The 21,324-nt window shown below is 39.3% G+C and overlaps 1 protein-coding gene across 3 annotated transcripts in view; it reads left to right on the top strand.

Annotated features, from left to right (window-relative positions):
• DISC1 (DISC1 scaffold protein) overlaps positions 1 to 21,324 on the top strand; it is a 347,001-nt gene that overhangs the window by 297,665 nt on the left and 28,012 nt on the right. Inside the window, exon 12 of one of the 3 annotated variants that reach the window (XR_005357794.1) lies at positions 20,967 to 21,032. The exons of 1 other annotated variant lie outside the window; for it this stretch is intronic. Coding sequence is in view for 1 of the 2 variants with exons in the window: in XM_038533906.1 (XP_038389834.1) it covers positions 20,967 to 21,240 (274 nt within the window). In the remaining variant the exon portion in view is untranslated. Of the gene's footprint in view, positions 1 to 20,966; positions 21,241 to 21,324 lie in introns of those variants that run through there. One more of the 3 variants, XM_038533906.1, reaches the window with a different exon arrangement.

The raw sequence follows: 21,324 nt of genomic DNA, 5'->3' as shown, positions 1-21,324 counted from the left end.
GTTTGCTGCCATCATCATTAGTATTACTTATAATAATATTTTATTAATGTAATACTGTAATATATAATAGTAATTAATAATAATATTTATTATTTCTATATTATTGGAAGAGGCTGAAGATTAGAGACCTGGAAAGAATAAAAAGGATTAGACATATAATGTGTTATGATATATATGTGCATGCATGTGTGTGTGTGTGCACGCATGTGGAATTTTTTAAAAAACATTTTATTTATTCATGAGAGACAGATAGAGTGGCAGAGATATAGGCAGAGGGAGAAGCAGGCTCCCTGCGGAGAGTCCAATGTGGGACTCGATCCCATGACTACGACCTGAGCCAAAGGCAGGTGCTCAACCACTGAGCCACCCAGGTGCCCCATGCATGTAGAATTTTGAAATAGTTTTCAGGTGAAACCTTTGTTTTGGGAACAGGCAGCATAGGGAAATGTTCAATTTTGCACGTGATAATGAGTGCCTATTTTGTCTGTTACTGTTTACAACTGCTGGTGTTTTCTCAATCATGAAAGAAATGTTCCTATATTTGCACAAAAATGAGTGATATCTACCACAAAACAATGATGAGGTGAGGGTGGCTTTGTGGGTCTCAGGCTGTGCATTTGCTATTAGTCACCTAATCTCCTAAGTGTTATGTTTGGTTTCAGTATACGTTAGGAAATTGTGTTTCCAGGTGGAGAAAGAGACTAACTATTTCTTATGAGTGAAAATCTGGTGCCATCAGATCCTAAGTATCTTGTCATCAGGATGGAATTCAATCTGAGCTCCATCCACTAGCTAGCTAGGTAACTGAGCACACACCAGAATCTTCTGATCCTCTGTCCTGATCTGTAAAATTGAGATCATCATCATAATTATACTCGCCTCAAGTGAAATTGTACAGGACAAAGAGAGAATGCCTGAAAAGTGCCTAGAACCCTGCCGGACACAGAGAGGGTGATCCACATCCTACCTTACCCAGCATCTTCTAATTCAGCCCTCCCTGTTCCCAGCCTTCCCCTCTCGGCTTCTTGAGTTGCCAGCGGCCAACTTTGTGTGAAGCTGTTGTGTTTACGTGGATCTTGAGGCAGACAGTAATTGGAAATTCAAAGGATAGGTAAGATAATATAAGGGAACTGGTTTTCAGAATGTGATATAAAGTCAGAGAAATGGCTCAATGCCCTCTCTACCTATATCCCTCAAGGTCCCTTTTGTTCTTTAAAAAAGTCATTTTTATTTGTAGTTGATATATAATACTCAGTTTCAGGTGTACAAGACAGTGATTCAACGATTATATACATTACAAAATGCTCACCACGGTAAGTGTATTACTGTACCCATGACTGTATTCCCTGTGCCACTTTTCATCCCCACGACTTACTTACAACTGGAAGTTTGTGCCTCTCGGTTCCCTTCACCCATTTCATCCTTCCCCACATCCCTCTCCTCTTTGGCAGCCACCTGTTTGTTCTTTGTAGTTAGGAGTCTGTTTCCGCCCTTGTTGTTGTTTGTTCGTTTGTGTCTTTTATTCTTTCATGACAAATATACTTCACGCTTTCAACAGGGGCTGAAGGAATTGATGGCATCGTTTCCTTTGGAACGAGCCGTAACATCCCTTTGTTCACAGAGATTGTAAATCCGGCATCCTCCAGATTAGATAATATATGTTCAGTATCAGTAGGAAAGAAACAGAGAAGTAAATATTTGCTACAAAATGTCTTTCTGGTGTCTTGAAAATTAGTTAATTTCCTGTATCTGACAAGTCAGTTCCCTGCTCCATCCGCCCAGCATTTAGAGGCAAAGGGAAAACAGTGCCCCGCAGCAAGGAGCCTGTCACTCGGGTATCCAGGGGAGATAATGTGGCCATAGTGCAGTGGCGTTGAATATGGATAAGGATGTGACAGGCCGTGCTTAAAGTTTGGTGTCACATTCAAATGACGGGATGAGAGGTGAAAAGAAAACAAAAAATTAATTCCCCCTCTTGGAATCTCACGCAGATTCACTTAGTGCCTGGTTTCTGCTCAGCGGTCTGTCTCCCTTTCTCCCCATTAATAATCATAATCAAATACCCATTATTGGTTTTCGGCAACAGGATAATTGCTTTCCCTCCCTTATTTTCTGAGGCAGTCGGTCTGCTGGTGAGAAAGGGCAGTTGTGTAATCGTTTCTTCCCCATAAGCGCTAAGAAGTCCGTTGTGCCCCGCAGATACTGATGTCAGCCGGTTTGCTCTCTGGTGGAGTGAAAGAAGGAAATAATTTTATTGTGCTATTTTTAGACTTCAATTTGGACTTCAGCCTTTATAATACTTTGTGTGCTGGGGATAGAGCTATTGATGCACCATCCAGCTGTGAGATACCCCGCTCTCCACCGCCCCTGGGAGGCTTCCTCTCTCGGATCCAGACCTCAGCACCACGCAATCACGTTGTCCCCGTTGGTGGCTGCGGGCCCGGCTAGACCCAGAGAGCTACTTGTGCTCTGCATCCACAGTGTTTGCCAGTGGAACCTGCTGCCAGCAGCCACTGAGTCTCCAATTTACCTGTGAAGCTTTAATCTGATCTTTCATAAGCATAAATATTCAGTGCCACGCAAATTCTCTATAAACACAGTGAGTCCACCTGACCATCGTTGCTTTTCTAGTCATTTTCCCAGAGGTGGTAGGTGAAACCCGGAATGAGGAAAAACTGTTTCTTTGCTGGATTTCCTTCTGAACAAACAAGAAAGGCTCAGACTCCACAGACTCCAGGTTATCTTTTCCTGCAGCGGGGATGGAAGACAGTTTCGTAGTTCTTCCAAACTGTAATGAGCTGGTCCTAAATTCCAAAGGGATCTTAAAAAGTGTCAGTAATACCTGCCTGAGCTTATGTTGCGTCTTGTGTATCTTGTCCCATGTACTAAAGTTCAGATCAGTTTGTGTCACGCTGAATTCTGTGGTTGCATGCAGCTTGGTAATGCAGAGGTTTTGGTGGGAAAGGCTCCTCGCAGCACCCTGGCTACTGCAGGTGTGGGCTGCTGACCAGCGACAGGGACATCACCTGGGCGTGGTTACAGCACAGAGCCCCATGCCCCGCCCTGACTTAGGAACCAGAACCTGCGATTTAACAAGATCCCTGAGTAACTCATAGGCACGTTTATCTCTTTTTTTCTTTTTTTTTGAAATTACAAGGCTTTTTTAGAATCTCAAAATCTGTAGAATCTATTCCTATAAAAGTGCGTCTAAATACAAGATCTTGCATCTAATTTCAGAGAGTTCAGCTTCCATGGATCCTTCACTCAGGGGAATCTGAGGGCATGCCTGGTGGAGATCCCAAATGCCATGGCCCCCCACCTTGGTGACCTGTGTTGCTGCTTGGCTGTCGCATGGAAGCAGCCTTCACTTTGCTGCCTGGATCTTGTACATCTGAGGAGCACCAGCTTTGGGGCATCACTGTCACCTTCTCCAGTCCCTGTCTTCCCTGTGGCCCTCATTTATCAGCCTTGCTATCATACTTCTTGCTTGGCTCTTTCACTACCTCAATTAGGGATGGGTACCAAGTGTTCTAGGCTGACCATATGTTGAGAGCAGCTAGTGGGATAGCATCAGTATCAAGATTCTTCCCTACTCATGTCAGGCTCTGGAGAGTTGCTGAAGGGACAGGGTTCTCCTGCTTTTCCTGCCGATTGTGAACTCCTCCTGTAGGTCCTGGAGGCTCATCTCCAGTTCTGCTGTGGGCTTTGACTTCCTCTGACCCCTGATGGTGGCCGACTCAAGAAAACCTTGAGAAAAATCTGTTCACTCACTGACTTGTTTGTCAACCATGCACTCTGACCTTGAACCGTCCTTGTTTTGGGAGGGAGTGAATGTATGTGGATGTTTACAGCATATGATATGTGTCAAAATAGAGGTGTGGACAAAACACCATGGCTAATCCCAAGAGAGAGGTAGGTAGCTAGCTTGTCCAAGAGGAGTAAGGGAGAGCTTCAAGGAGATGAGCTGGGATCCGTGGGATGAAGAGGACAGTGCCCGAGACAGGGGCTGTGGGCATGATCACTGTTGGAAACCAGAGTTGGGAAGATCAAGTTGAGGAAGTCACTTGATGGGAAGTGAGAAAGCAGGTAGCTAGAGGAGTTCACACATAGCTGCTGTATGCTGTGGAACAGGCCCAGGGCTGTTGTCCTCTCCATCCAATAATCCTCCCCTGATGGATAAGGAGACATGCACAGCGAGGTTAAGGAACTTGCCTAAGGTTGCACAGCTGCATGTGGTAAAACTGGACTTCCCACCTGCCTATGGGGCCCAGCACTGGTCTCCCTTGCAGAGAGCCACTTTTATCTGGACAAGAGGCCTGTAGCGAACCCCTGCCTGGGACAAAACAGGCTGGCTCCCTTGCCTCTCCCTGCACCTCAGTCTTTCCAACTTTTCTCATGGCATCAGTGAAAAACAGCCATCCTTAACCACCATGTGTCTGTGTAGAATGAACACACATGTGTGTAGGACTGATGGGCTGTGAGGGAAAGAGAGATGGGCATTTTTCTGGGTTGTCTAGTGGTTCTGTTGTGTGGAATCTGATCATACCACACAGGAGGCATTCCCCTTCTGTCTCCAAGGAGCCTGCTGCTTGGTGCCAGTTCTGGTCTGACTAGTCCCTTTTCATTCTGAGTTGAGCTACTGGAAGGTACCCAGGAGATAAGCTGCGAGGTGATTTACAAGGGGAGAGAGCCCTGACCCCCTTGACTGATGACAGTGAGGTCCTTGACAGATGAAGATGGAGAGCAAATTCACAGCACAGCCTGAATGACAGCATCTCCTTCCCCACCAAGGCTTACCGTGCACCATGCCCCCTGCCTGGTCCAACCCAGAATGGTGTTTGCACTGCAGGAATCCTGGGGTCCGTGGGGGGTGGGAATTCACAGCAAGACTGCCTGGAAGGAAGGCAGATGTGGTTGGTGCACACTGCTCCATAATGTCACATTCCTCTCTCTGCCTTACCACCTGTGTGCACGCGCTGTCAGCTGGAGCTCTAGTTTCTGCCTCCTGCCCTTTGCTTCTCACACCTGTGGCCCACCCAACACTCCTGCAGAAGCAGCACTTGAGCTCCTTCAGCCAGAAGTAAAGTTGGTCCTGTCTTTGTTTTGGGATGCGAGCTCAGCTTACAGACACACCCTAAGGAAGTTGAAGATCACTCACTGGAATCCATTTTCAAAGTCAGAAACCAGGCTCTGTCCCTTGCAGGTGGGCTGTTCCTTGTCTCCTGGGCCATGATTATTATATATTTGGAGGGAATGTTACCACCTTCCCATCCACGGATAAGCACGAGGGAAAGCATATCGAAGATCTTCCAAATAACAGGACTCCACGGCAGCTTCCACCTGGCTCCAGACCTTGCCATTCTGCACTATGCTGTCAGCCTCACCAGGCTGCTTCACAGCCGTGTGGCATCATTGTGCATTCCTAAATAGCTTTTACTGTTCTGTTTAGAACACAAAATAGTTTGGGGACATTTCTGTATTTTCTTTTCCCCAAAACCAGATATACATGTCTGCTTAGCTGCATGGAATCCTCCCATCCTTAAAACTTTGGCCTGCACAGCCGCAGATAAAATACTTGGGGTGCAAGCTCTTTGGCGGGTCCGTCTTCTATCCTCTCTACTGGCATTTGTTACTGAGCTCTCTTTGGAAAGTGGTGTCTTCTGATAGGTAGGAAGGATAATGTATTTTACCTACAGTGCCAGTTCTGGTCTGACCAGTCCCTTTTCATTCTGAGTTGAGCTACTGGAAGGTACCCAGGAGATAAGCTGCGAGGTGATTTACAAGGCATGCTCTCTCTTGCTTGTCTTGCTTCTGTTTCCCTTTAAAATTCCTTGGCTGCCCTCAGTGTGGGCATGTGCTTCCATTTATCCTGTAGCTCTTGGGCCTGAATGCAGCTCTTGTACTTCTGAGAGGCTCTGATTAGGAAGCCACTTCCCTGACTTCCAGCTTGCACTGATCAAAATGAGGCCCTGAGAACCATGACAAGGATTTTGCAAAGGGGGGATGTTTATCATCGAGGTTAAGATAGAGCAAAGTTTGGCGAAATGGCAGAAGGGAAAGAAGTGGGTAATTCTTTTTAAAAAGGTTTATTTATTAATTTTAGAGAAAGAAAGAGAGAGTGTGTGAGCAAGGAGAGGGACAGAGGAAGAGAGAATCTCAAGGAGACCTCTCACAGAGAGCCAAGTCCCATGGGGGGCTCAATCTCATGACCCTGAGATCATGACCTGAGCTGAAAGCAAGAGTCAGTTGCTTAACCAACTGAGCCCACGAGACACCCCAAAAGGTGAATAATTTTTTAAAAGTTTAAAATTTATTTCTTGCTATAAAAGTAAAGGATGCATGTGGTTTCTTTGAAGGAAAAAAAAATTCAACAGAAAGGGGTAAAATATAAAGTAAAAACCCCTTGTCCCTACCCTGATCATGAGAAAATAAGTATATTCCTCCAGAAATATCTCACTCGTGCATAGGCCTATATGGATATATATGCCTGCCCTTTTGTGACTTTTAGAAAATTCAAATGAGATCACAACAGAATACTATTTGTTCTGTGCTTTACCTATTTTCACTTAATTTTTCTTGGAAATATTTCCATTGTGAGAAATAGAGCTTAGCCTTCTATTGTAAGTGGCTACATGGGATGTAACAATAAATGTGGCCAATTTCCATTTTCTCCATTTGGTTTCCAGTTATTTCTCTCAATGCAGTTACTGTTCTCTCTTTTGTCTGAATATATGTGTGAGGTAAATGCTTAGAAGTAGAAGAGGCAGCTCAAAGACCAGGTGCAGTTTTAATTTTGACAAATATTGCCAAATTACTTTCCTTAAAAAAGGGGTACTGATTTGTCTTTCTTTTCTAAAAGAACAAATTGTACCACTTGGATACTTTCATTTCCAGGACAGGACATCTCTGCCATGAATGTGGCCAATCATCTTTTCATGTATTTACTGGTTGTTTGTGTTTCTCTTCTGCCCATTCTTCCTGTTTTCTCTTGGGATGTTTGCTTTTTCTCTTGCTGTTTTTCAAAACTCTTGAAGGTTAAAGAATTTGACTCTGGGACTATACTACATGTGTTAGAAATATTTGTTCCTAAAAGGCCTTTTATATTTTGACTTTCATTTATGGCATTGTTGCCATGTAGAAGTTGAAATATATATGATTTCAGATTTATCACTGTTTTCCCCTCCTACTTGACTTCCAGGTTTGTCTTGCTTAGAAAATCTTTTCCCCACTTCAAAATTATACTCAAATAATCTAAAATTTCCATTCAGCATTGCACAGCCTAGAAGCCAATACCACTCTGGCAAAGTAGAGTGGCATATTGAGACCTACCTTGAGACTTTAATTTTTAATGTAGTCAGTCCAGTGGGATCACTTATCAGGAAAGCTTTTCCTCTATAACCTTTATTAGGATGTATTTTTTTTTTAAAAACTTAATTGTTTTCTTTGCTTCAAATTGGAGGAGTCCTTTAAATGTAACTTCCCTGAAAGTTCATTTAGTTAATTAAGTACTTACTGAGTTCCTGTTGTGGTTAATACCTTGATAGACTATATGCTTCATAGGATTAAAAGAATGAGTCCTAAATATTCTGAAACCTCATTAAGTGTGTACAGTAGAAGAAGGTATCTGTACATACAACCCAGGCATCAAGGCACAGGCTAATAATGGTCTTAAGAGGGAGAAGAAGGTGCCCTCCAGGGAACCTGATGTGGGACTCGATCCCAGGACCCCAGGATCATGATCTGAGCCAAAGGCAACTGCTCAGCCACTCCAGGCATCCCATAGAGTTCTTTATTAAAGTGACATTTGAGATGGGCCTTGATGAAATGGTGGGCTTTTAATGGGTGAAGATTTTGAAGAAAGGCATAAAAAATAGTCATCTGTAATTTGAAACTTGTACATTTGTCCTGGGAGGAACAAGTGGCCCACTTTGCTGACATTGAGCACATAGGAGAGCAACGAGAAAGGAACCCAGGGCAGGCTGGAGGTCATCTTGGGAAAGAACTCAAAGGACTTTACCTTCCATTTAGCAAGCAATGGGAGCCACTAACATTTTTGGAGCAGTAGTAGAAGGAACAGATTAGAAGGATGAAATATTTGAAGGCAGAAAACTCATCATTAATTGCAGCTTTCCTGGGGGTGAAGAGATGAAATGCTTAATTTGGGGTAGCAGTCATAAAGGGAAAAAATAGACCCAAATGATATTCTCAACATATAGCCTGTGTTTGGATATGGGAGTCAAAGGAAAGAAACATTAAAAGTGACCATGATCTCTGGCCTTCATTCAATTCACTCTTCTAATACGTAAGTGCCCAGTATGTTACACTCTGTGAGCCACTGGGAGCAGAGCAGTTGGCATGAAGACAAGGTTCCCACTCTCAAAGGATGGAACTCCACGGATGCAGGAACACTGAACAAGCCAGGATGAGGCAGGAGAAGAGACCATGAATATAGGTAGAGAAATTAAGAGCAGGAGCGGCTTGATGGGGATCCCTGATGACTTTCACTTTAAGTCTTAAAACTGAGTGTTCAGTAGTTGTTTCCGATAATTATGTAGTTATTTCTGGGTGGTACTCTCTTTCCTTCTTCATCTGGTGTTTACGACTGAGTGATGCAGGGGAAAAACGTAACTTGTTACTTAGAGTTTTAAATAGGCTGCAAAGGTGGAAGGGCCTCTGCAATCTGTGGCTGTCTGCCTCATCCACAATAGGAAAAGGGAGCTGATCAGGCTGGTGATCAGAACATCTCTTTGATTTCTGAAGACGCCTTAGTTTTCTCAGCTGGTAAAGCAGGGGTCTGTCCCAGCACATTTTTACGTTGTTCATCATTTTGTGGGTCATAACTCGGGTAGAACTTGACTAGGCAGTTCTCATTTGGGGTTGTGACATGAGGTTGAGGTTACAGTTTTATCAGCTCAGCAGGGCTGGACAAGCAAGATGGTTCACTCACATGGCTGGTAGCTGATAGCGGGTGTCAGCTGACATTGTACCTGATTCCATTGACCAAGTGAGTGAGTATAGTTTCTCCAGCATTGCAATTTCACGAGGGAGTAGACTTCTTGCATGGCATTTGGCTTTACTCAGAGCCAGGGTCCCAAAACACTAGGTGAAGGCTGCATGGCCTTTTCTAGCCTAGCCTCGGAAGCTGTGTGGCATTACAACCTCTACAATCCATTGATAACAAGAAAGTCAGTAAGGCCAGACCAGATTCAAAAGAAGAGGATATAGACTCTACCTCCTGACTATAGGAATGGCAAAGAATTTGAATTATGTCTTAGAACTTATATAGTGAAATAGTGTTATCTACTTCATAAGGTTGTTTTGAGGATTAACAATCCTTAGAACAGCTCCTGACCAATGACTGTTAAGGACAGTGATGATGGTAGTAGTGGTGGTGACAAGGATAATGTTGATGGTGGTGAGTAACTGCATTGCCCTTCTGCAAAATATCTTTTATTATTGCTGGCAGGTTGAATAGTGGGGAATTAATCATTGGTCTCACCTGGCCTTTATTTTTAACATAGTAATAAAAGAATCATAAACTAATAGGGACAACAATGGTCACATCTTGGCCAGCATATTACCATGCACATTTAAAAGCGATTTTCATTTTATTAGTGCTTCCTACTATTCAAGATTTGAGAAGTATGTACTTTTTACTCATTTTTACAAATGAGTTATGTACTCATTTGTAGCTTCATTTTTATAATCCATCCTCTAAGATAGACATAGGAGATGTTATATTACAAATGTAGAAGTTCAAATTGAGATAAAGTATTTTCCAAAGGTCACCAAACTTTGTAGAGGAGGCTAAACTGCAGAGTCATTTGACTTTGGTTGAATCAGCTATGTGTTTGGTTACAATTGATAGGAACAACAGCTCTAATTGACTTAAATAAGAGAAAGATGGGCACCTGGGTTGGCTGATTCAGCAGTTCAGACTTGTCATCAAGTTAATATATTTTCCATACCTCTTTTTAGCCATTTCCATTCATAGTGCATTAGCTTTGCAATGCACTACAATAGAGTCACAAGATAGTTGCAGTAGTTTCTTTGTTCATTGTTATTGGGAGAGGGAATACAACACCTCACCTGCCCACATCCCAGCATGGACCACAAGACATGGTCAGATTGAATTTAGCTCAGCTATCTGTGTTGCCAACGTCTGGACTATAAATGCTTGTCTGGTAGAATGTCATAGGTTGATTGCTTTCATCTTATCACACTCTACCTGAAAAGCTAGGGAGGGGCCACCATCCAACATGTCCTAAGGGGGGAGGGTTGGTTACCTGAATACTACCTGAGTTCTGTTAGGAAGGATGAAAAGAGGAAGGAGTGTTGGCTTAACAAACAGCACTGTCTACTACAGTTTCCTAAACACTCTTTCCTATGCTACATTTCCTTTTTTTCATATTATCAGATGGCATTTTGGAAAGGAGACTAAGCTGTCCAAAAGTCTTTGTTTGGTGAAGAATTATGTTAATTTTTCTTTTTTTGGAAAATAGAAGACATAGGAATAAAATTTACATATTTCTAATAACAACAATTTTTAAAGATTAGAATTAAGTCATTGTTGCCCAGGAAATGAAAAGATTTCAGAAGCGTGAGGACTATTAGTACTTAAACAATTAGGCATTCACATATTTGTTTGCTATTTTATTCCATTGTAGTTGTATAAAAAAGACCTGGTTATCTTTAAAGTTTCCAAAGAATTAGGTAAAATGCTAATACTCCTTAAGTGAAAATATTCATAAGTCAAGAAAGAAAGTTTGGTGCCAAGAGCTGAAACTATTGGTGTCTATGTTAGATTCAGTATTTCCATTCTAAAAATGGGTAGAAACTTTTCCCTACAAACTTCCTGTCTGCCCTCTTACCATCTTTCTCCATAAATTATATACACGTGCCTTAGTTCCGTAAGGATTCAAGCCACACTCAGATGATCTTTTAGACCTCATTTGACTTCTAACCGGCAGGAGCAACAGAAATGATGAATCTCAATTCTCTATTCAAGAAATTTCCCCCAAACACTGAAATTGTATCTTTAAATTGTCTCATTACTGGTTGTAAAACCTCACCAAAGATCTCACATAGCTCAAGTAGCTGTGACTCATTCATTTAAAGGATTATTATTAATGACCTAATTACTCTCCTGAGCAGGAATAGCAAAGCATCTCAAGACTTTGAAATCAACCATTACTCTCTTTAGCACAAATGAATTCAATAGAAAAGATATTTTGAAAATCTAAAGCTTGATGAAATTATTACATGAGCCATAATAAAGCACGACAATTTTACATCTACATGATTTACTTACCATTCAGCATTCTCTAAAATTGGCTTGTAGATTTTGAGACTTTGATGTGTGCATTCTAGGAGACATTTCAGGACAGCCCACTTTCACTCAAAAGCTACACAAAATATACTTTTTCAAATAGCAAATGGACACGAACTAACACTATGCAAATTGCTATAATGTAGAAAATTGTTGATGGAAGCAGCCAACTTTTTTCCTTAGTTATGGGAGCTGGCCTACTGGATCTTTTCATTGAATCCAGCCTGGCCTCACCACTGGAAGCCAGAAAGATGCTGATGGATCTGTCAAGATAACAATAAGAAATTACTGAGAACACTTCAGGCAGCTGAAGGTGATTTGGTCCCCATGTGGGGAAGAAACAGATGATAAAGTGGAGGAGAGGTTTTTAGGTATGCCCTTTTCTTCTAAACACATTGCCTGGGAAGGCCAGTGCCTACCCCCATCGCTTCTGGAAACAGACAAGCACCTGTCAACTGCTGAGGCAGAGAGAAAGAACAAGAACACCAGCATCAGAGAAGCACTACCATGGAAGGGCATCAAAAAATAGCTTGGATTTTGAACACTCCCCTGGTCCTCCCTGTTCCCTAAGGGGTGGATAATTATAATTGAGAGAGTCTATCTATTTCTGCAAGTACAGATTGTTTCACCAGAGGCCCTTTCCCCTGAGATGATATCCCATTCACCCACCACCTACCCTATTAGGATGGGCACAGATCAGGGCTTTCCCAAAGACTTATCACCAACCAATGTAGTTAATATGCCTAATGAAATAAATAATACTTCTTAAGGGTGTAACTGCTCTAAAAGAACAACAGAAACGGGCAGCCCTGGTGGCTTAGCAGTTTAGCGCCAACTTCAGCCAGGGGTGTGATCCTGGAGACCCAGGATCAAGTCCCATGTCAGGCTCCCTGCATGGAGCCTGCTTCTCCCTCTGCCTGTGTCTCTGCCTCTCTCTCTCATGAATAAATAAATAAAATCTTAAAATAAAAAAAGAACAACAGAAGGACTTGTACCTGATGAAGCATAATTGGACACTACAACATTCAATAAACATATTAAGTATTTTCCCAAAGATAAGGAAGGATATTGGAGACAGGAGGTAAAACAAGAAGTCACAAAGAAATCCAAATGACAACTCAGACAAAGCAAAATATAAAAACTTAAAAAGTCTCAGCAAATGGGTTGAGCAGCCTAACGAATTCAGCTGAAGAACCAATTAGTGAGCCAGCAGCTATTGGAAGGTATTTGGAGGGTATCAGGAATAGAGAGAAGGAAAATATAAAATATAAATTAAGCAATATACAGAATAGAGGTATTTGATCAACATTTATGTGAAAAGAATCCTAGAAAGAAAGAAAACAGTAGAGGAGAAGGAAGAAATATTTGAGAGACCAATGACTGAAAGCCAGAGAAGAAAAAGACATGAGGCTTTAGGCAGATGGGCTTTACAGTACAAAACAGACAGATAGGATGGAAAAGGGTGAGAAGTGGAACATGGATAGGTTGCAGTTAAAATTTATATGTAACAAAGACAAGGAGAAATTGTGGGGCTCCTGAGTGGCTCAATTGGTTGAACATCTGCTTTCAGCTCAGGTCATGATCTCAGGGTCCTGGGTTGGATCACCACATTGGGGCTCCCTGCTCAGCAGGGAGTCTACTTCTCCCTCGCCCTCTGCCCCTCCCCCATTTGTGCTCTCTACCCGCCTCTCAAATGAATAAATAAAATCTTTTTGAAATAAGAATTAGACTGATATCACACTTTTCAAGAGCAACATAATCTGCAAAAATGCTATGGAGTAATATTTTCAGAGTGTTGAATCCAGAATATTAAGCTATATTTTACTTAGTGTTTAAGTGTGAAATAAAGATGTTCTCAGATCTAGGAGTCTTTAAAAGGTTTGCCATGCCTGATATTATTTGAAACATTCTTAGATGAAGTGTTTTAACAAGATGAAAAATAAGTCCAGGAGGGCAGTATGAGATATGTGAAAGAAGGCATTAAAAAACCTTAGTAATTTTATTGTTGATGAAATAAAAAAACTTATGAAAAAAACCATGCTTTAGTAAAAACCTAGAACTAAAATATGGCCTCAAAATATATACAAATATATCACTGTGGAGTAGGATGGTGGCAGAATGAGAGGAAGATGAAAGTAGGCTAAGGTGTAGGCTAGGTACACTCATTCTGCCCCTGGATCTAATGGGAGTCCCTCAGACAATACAGGTGAGAATGCATCAACAACACAGCATAACCTGCTAACAATAAGCACCCAGAGGAGTGTTCTCCCTTTCTGCTGGCCCAAGATTCCCTCCCTTTTCCTCTCAGAGACACTCAGTGGCCTGGCCTGGGGAAGCTCCTTTGCTCCTTGTGCAGTTCAGCTGGGACCAGTGAAAGCTCTTCTTGGAACAGATATCTCAAGCAGACAAACCAAACCAAACCAAACCAAACACCCCTCTCCCAAGAAAACCATACATTTGCTGCAAAGGATCTTAAAATTAAAATGTAATTGGAGGGGTACCTGGGTGACTCAGTTGGCTAAACATCTGACTCTTAATCTCAGCTCAGGTCTTGATCTCAGGGTCATGGGTTTGAGCCCTGTATTGGGCTCTACCCTGGGTGTGGAGCCTACATAAAAAAAAAAAAACAAAAAATGTAATTCTAACCATAGCCCTTAAAAGGAGAATAGGACTGTGTGATAAACCTAACTGGATTATTGCCTTCTAAAATAAATTTTAATTTATTTTAGAAGGCACTTATTTTAGAAGGCATTTAAACAGGACTCAGAATCTCCTAACATAATGGCCAGAATTTTCAGAATACAATTGACAATCCCTCATAATATAAAAACAAAGGAAATCACAGCTTGAATGAGAATAAACAATAACTGACCTGAACATGGAGATGAATTAGATGTTAGAATCACATGCTGAGGATTTTAAAGCAGCCATCATAAAAAAATGTTTCCATAGATGAGGCACCTGGGGGACTCATTCAGTTGAACATCTGACTCTTGATTTCAGCTCAGGTCATGATCTCAGAGATTGAGCCCCATGTTGGGGCTCTGTGCTCAGTAGGGAGTCTGCTTGAGGATTTTCTCTCTCCCTCTCCCTGTGGCCAGCCATCCCCCCACTCCCCACTGCTCACATACATGTGCTCTCTTTTTCTTAAATAAGTATATAAATTTTAAAAGTGTTTCCATAAGCAATTACAAATTCTCTTGAAATAAAGGCAAAAAAAGAGAAAATGTCAGCAAAGATAGAAAAGTTATAAAAAAAAGAATCAAGTGGAAATTATAGAACTGGAAATACAAAAACAGAAACAAACACTTCAGTGGAAAAACTTAATAATACAGTGAAGATGACAGAGGTTAGAATCAATGAACTTGAGAAGAGAAAAACTGAATTAACCCAATTTGAACAAAAGAAAATGGACTGAGAAAAAGTTAACAGAGCCTAAGAGACCTGAGGCTCAATAACAAAAAATCTGATACATATCATGGGATCCAAGAAGGAGAAAAGGGGAGAAATGATTCATTATTTGAAGAAATAAGGACTAAATACTTCCAAAATTAAGACACAAACCTACAGATTCAAGAGCTAAGAATGCTTCCCCCCCTAAAATAAATCCAAAAAAATCCATACCAAAACACATCAGAATTAAATTTCTGAAAACTTAGAAGACCAAGAAATAACCTTGAAGCAGCCAGACAGAAATGATATATTATCTATAGGGGCACATTAATTTGAATAATGGTGGATTTTTCACCTGAAACCATGAGAGCCCAAAAGAAATGGTACATTTTTCAAATGATGAAAGAAAACAATCAACCCCAAATTCCATATCCACAGGGCAAAAAAGGAACTTCAACCTAAATCTCACACTATTTAAAAATTAACTTAGAATGGATCTATCCATGGATTCATTTTTTGGGGCGAAATATATATAATAAAGGATGGTAAATAAGCCTGGAAAAGTTGAACTAAAAGTCACAGTTATAATATCACACAAAATAGATTCTTGGGCTAAAATATTATACTAACATAGAAGGTCATCATAAACCGAAAAGAAGCATATCTCCAAATGCATATATATCCAATACCATAGATATCCAATACCATAATCCAAAATGCATAAACCAATCAGTAGAACTGTGGGAAGAAATAAATGAATCAAAAATTATAGTTGGAAATTTAAAACACTCCTCTCAGAAACTGATAGATGAAACAGGCAAAAAAAAAAAAAAAAAAAAAAAAGCAAATGTATAAAAATCTTTAATAATATAATATGCCTTAACTGTAGATACAGTGAGTAGAACATTCATTTCTTTTGGATGCATGTGGGACAATTACAAAGAACCATCAAGTAGTAGATGATAATAGTAGGAACCTTAACTAATTTTACAGTTTATTCTTAAAAAAAATAAAAAATAAAGTGTATTCTTGATCATTATGCAATACAATTAGATAGCAACCTAACAGAAAGGAAGCTGGAGATTTAAATGAATTTAAAATGAGGAAAGACAATGAAAGCACTAAATGTAAAATTTGTGGGACAATGATGTTATAAATTCTGGAATTAAATCTTGTGCAATCACAGGAAATGTTAAAAATCAATAAGTTTGACAGTAGGTATAGAAATGTTTGTTAAATTATTTCCTGTATTTCTCTGCATATTTAAAATATTTAATGACTTTAAAACTTAAACATGGTTAAAGTCTGACTTGGACAAAAATTTAGAGCTTTCATTTATTAGAAAATTGAAATGGCAAGAGAGGAAAATAAAAAATAAAAGGAAACAAACAATTTAAGCTTGAAAAAGGAAGCTAATAAAAAGATAATAGATCCAAAGAAATGAGAAAAAGGAAATAGAAAGATAAGATCAGAATTCAAGGAAATAGAGAACAAAAATCAATATTGAAGATTAACAAAGCAAAAGGTAGTTTTTTTTTTTAGAAAAGATTAAGAAGATAGCAAACCTCTGATAAGACTGAACAAGATAAATCAGAAAAGTACACAAAATACAATGAAAAGGAGCATTGTCTTTACACACAAACACAAGTTGCCTAAAAAGATAATTTTTATAATTATGAACACACGTTATAATACAAAATCCATTAGAAAATGAGTTGATTTCTATAAAGGAGATAATGGGTTAAATTGGACCCAAGAAGTAATAAAATTTTTAAGTAGAATAGAAAAATAAAGATATTGAAGTGGTAGTAAAATATCTCCTTCAATAAAAGCCTTAGAAAAAGCAAGTGGAACTTAAGAAAGGAATAAACAGACAAAGGGATATGAAAGGACAATTCACAGGAGAAAACCTGAGTGGCTATGAACCGATCCTAGTGGAGAGATGCAACCTTGAACAAAATGCCACTTTATGCCTGTCTGATGGGTTACAAACAGGAAGCTGGAAAATGAGTCTAGCAGGACAATCACTACTGGTGTGTATGAGATTCCACTCCAGCTCTCTTGTTACAGGATATGGCTCAGAAAATCTTTCTTCTCTCTTTCTCTCTTTTTATTTTTTATTTTTTTAAAGATTTTATTTATTTATTCATGAGAGACAGAGAAAGAGAGAGAGAGAGAGAGAGAGAGAGAGGCAGAGACACAGGCAGAGGGAGAAGCAGGCTCCATGCAGGGAGCCCGATGTGGGACTCCATCCCTGGATTCCAGAATCATGCCCTGGGCAGAAGGCAGACGCTTAACTGCTGAACCACCCAGGGATCCCTTTCTCTCTTTTTATTATATTAGATTGACACATAACACCAACCAGGAAGCACACACCTCATGAATGTATGCCTGATGAATTTTCATAAAATAAACACTCTCATATAAATCACCATCCCATTGAGAAATAAACCACTTCCAGTATGCTAGCAGCCCTCTTTGTACCTCTTCCTGTCATCATCCCCTTTCTCCCCAAAGTAGCCATTGTCCTGATTTCTAAGACCATGGATTAGTTTTGCATATTTTCAAATACAAAATAAATGGAACCATAGTGCCTCCTCTTTATCTTTTGGTTTTGCCTAGCCTTATGTTTATGAGATTACCATACTGTTGCAGATAGTACTAATTTATTCACCTTCGTCTTTGCAGTATGATATTCCAAAAAATGAATATACACAATTATCCACAGATGTTTGTTTTCCCTCCCCGGTTTTGGCTGTTACAAATAATATTATATTATACAATTGATCTCCATTATTCAGGGATTCTGTGAATTTGCCTACTTAGTAAGTTTATTTGTAACCTTGAAATCAATACCTACAGAGCTTTCACTGTCATTCATACACATGCAGAGTAGTGAAAAATTTGAGTCATCTGATGTACGTGTTCTCAGCTGAGGTCAAACAAGGCAATGCTCTGCCTTGTTCCAGTTCTCATATTACAAACAAGTGTCATTTTCATGGTCTACTTAGTGTCATGTTTTTAAAATTTTTGTACTTTTTTTAGTGATTTCACTATTTAAAATGAGGCTGAAGCTTAGCGAGGAGGAGCTGTCTAGTTCTCCTACCGGTAAGAAGACTGTGATGTGCTGTGTGGAGAAAATAATGTATGTTCAGGCAGGTGTTATAGTGCAGTTGGACAGGAGTTCAGCATTAGTGAATCAACAATATACTCTAAATAAGGTGTCTTCAAACAGAGACATACATAACAAAGTTATACATTGATTGGTTGATGAAACCGTTGTGGTCAGAGGCTGGAAGGAACTTAACCCTAGGTTTCCCTGGGGAGCACCGTTCAGTATTGGCTAGTTTGGTGCTCATGGTGACTTTATAGAATATAGCTACTATGAATATGAGAACTGACAGTGAATGCATTTCCTTGAGTGTATACCTAGGAGTCGCACTGGTAGGTCTTAATGATTGACATGTGCTGGGTATTAGTACATCCATCAAAGAGATTTCAAAGACATTGTATTCATGTTTAGACTCGCCATCAGTGTATGAGAATACTAATAGCTCTGTATCTTTTCTGACACTTGTTATTGTCAGACTTTCAAATTTTAGCCATCTTGTTGATGTGTAGTACATTGCATTGTGGTTTAATATGCATTTTCCTGATGATTAATGGTGTTGAGCATCCTTTTCATAAGTTACTTATTGGCCAGTTAGATGCCCTCTTTTGTGAAGTGCCTGTTCAGATCTTTGCCCTTTTTAAAAAGTGCATTGTCCATCTCTTTCTTTTTGACTTGTAGGAGTCATCATATATTTTCAAATCATTCCTTTGTTGGTTATGCACATTACAAATAATTTCTCCCACTCTGTGGCTTATAATTTCATTCTCTCAATGGTGTTTTTTTGGTGAATATATGTCATGATATAACTGAAGTCAAACTTACCATTTGTTTTTCTTTACAGCTTGTCCTTTTCATATTTCAAAGACCTTTGTTTACTATGAAGTCATAAAGATATTACCCTACATTATTTTCTAGAAGTTTTAGTGTTATAAACTTTCACATTTTGATCTTCAGCCTGCCTGAAATTGATGTTTGTATAATGTGAGCCAGTAATCATGATTTGATTTTTTTTCCTATAGTGATATTCAGTTGAAATAAGTACAGTATGTTGAAAAGACTGTCCTTTTCCCACGAAGGACAATCACTGTATTTAATGATGTCTTTCATGATAATGTATCATTCTTACCCTTTTACTTGTGATCTGTTTGTATCCTTATATTTAATATATGCCTTTTGTAAGCAACATATAATTAGATTTTGATTTTTTATTCTAGTCTAAAATCTTTGCCTTTTAAATATATTTATCTATTTATATTTAATGTAAATCTTGATATATTTGCATATAAGTGTTTCTACTTTAACCATTGTCCCCATCTGTATCATGTTCATTCCTGTCTTTTATTGCTTTTATTAAATCAATACTTAAACAATTAAGTATATTTAATTTTTAAAATGCTCTATAGTATGAGCTTGTCAGTTATACATTCTTTTAACCTATTTTACAATTACTATAGAAGATTGCATATAAATCTTCGACTTTTTAAAGTCTGATATAAATGAGCACTCTTTTGCTTTCTGGACAACACAAGGACCCTCCTTCTTTTTGCACTGGTTGTCATGTATTTTAATTTGACATATATTTTAGACTACAAAAGAAATTATTGCTGTTTTTTACATCCAAATGTACTTAGATTTAATCACATGTTTATGCTCATTGTTTTTCATTTCTTTATGGATGTCCTTGCTTTCAGCTGGGATAATTTTCCTTTTTCTGAATGTGTTGCCAAGGAATTCTTTCAGTTCTTATTTCTCTGAAAATATCTTTTTTTACTTTTGAAGGAAATTGAAAATGATTGTGTAATTTATAGATTGACACTTATTTTCTTACATCATTTTAAAGATGTTGTTTTATTATCTCTTGGCTTGTACCATTTCTGTCACTCATATTATTGTTCCTTTGAAGTTAATGCTTTTTTTTTAAATCTGGCTGCTTTAACGAATTTTGTTTCATCTTTGGTGTTCAGCAGTTTCACTATGATAAGCCCAGGTGTATTTCTTCTTTTTCTTAGATTCTTCCTGTTTTAAGATTGTAATGTTTTCTGAATGTGTAGTTTGATGTCCCTTGTCAAGATTTTAATGTCCTTAGCTAATATCTCAATAATGTTGTTTCTGTCTCCATCTCTTTTCTTCTGAATTCATCATTTATAAACATAGCTTTAAAGTAATGACAATATTTTTAAGTAGCTAGAGAGCATGAAGATAATTTCAGCAGTGAACTGAAATGTAGAAAAGAAAATTAAATAAAAATTATTGAACTGAAAAGAAAATTAAATAAAAATTATTGAACTGAATAGTAAATTATTGAACTGAAAATTGAATATGAAAAGTAAAGTAACTAAAATTGAGAACACAATAGATAAGTTCAATGGTAGATTAGACATAGTAGAAGGAAGGGTTATTAAAAGGAAGATAGATGTCTAGAAAATATCCAACCTGAAGCTGAATGTATGGGTAAAAAAAAATGTATATTTTCCTATAAAATTCCACATTTTTGCCTTTTCATAAAAAAATCAAAAATTTTTGAACATTGAGTCTATACTCCTTTAGTTGACCTGAGCTGATGAAGGGCTCCCTGTAGATGGATATGTTCTTCCTACTAGCCAGAGTCTATTCTGCTCTCTTGCTTTCTGCCACTGAAACTGCATATCTGTTGCTATGGTTTGTATTACCCATGCACTGCTTCACTCATTTACATTACTTGGGTGAATTGGTATTGGTAGGTGAATATGGCGGGGGAGGGACAGTCTAGGCATATGAAATAGCACATGAAAAAGTATTTAGCTGGGAGAGCTGGACAAGTCTGAAGACTCAAAGGAAGCCAGCAGGGCTGGAGCACAGATATGAGAAGTGGCTGTATTATATTGGAACACTGAGTCTGGAAAAACACACCAGATCTTGGATGTCTTTGCAGATCAAGTAGCTAAGAAGGACCAATAGTTATTTCACTGTTAACTTGATGATATCCAGATTTGGCCCCTCTATACCTTCTAGTTGAAACAATTCACCACTATATGAAATTAAATTGTTAATTGTAAGATGACTAGCTAACTTCTAGCCAGATTAAGCTATTGACTTGGTAGGATGATACATCACTGAATAAATCTTCATGCCTTTGTTTCCCCTCTGTTTTAGCTGCAAGTGTCCACTGCTTGGAAAAGTGTGGGAAGCTGACTTGGAAGCTTGTCAGTTGCTTATCCAGGGCCTACAGCTTCAGGCCAGGGGCATACTATCTGCAGAAGATGAGAGGCAGACAGATGACTTAGGGGGAGCTGCCTGTACATCCACTCCTGCCATCTCCCCCAGGCTCCACTCTGAAGTTGAGAAGAAGACCCCTTTGCAAGCCTTTGAAGATTGGAAGGTTCAGCTGAGCCCAGCTCTGTACTTTGCTGGCAGCGAACAGAAAGAGGTCTGTCCATCTGTGTAGCCTCAGCAGGGGCCTTACTCAGAGGGGTACTTTGAGGCCACACTCCAAATGGAAACAATAAATATT

This window comes from Canis lupus, chromosome 4, assembly GCF_011100685.1.
Source record: "Canis lupus familiaris isolate Mischka breed German Shepherd chromosome 4, alternate assembly UU_Cfam_GSD_1.0, whole genome shotgun sequence".
Lineage (NCBI taxonomy): Eukaryota > Metazoa > Chordata > Mammalia > Carnivora > Canidae > Canis > Canis lupus.
The sequence above is the reverse complement of the archived record's forward strand: the minus strand, read 5'-3'. Positions and strand labels throughout refer to the sequence as shown.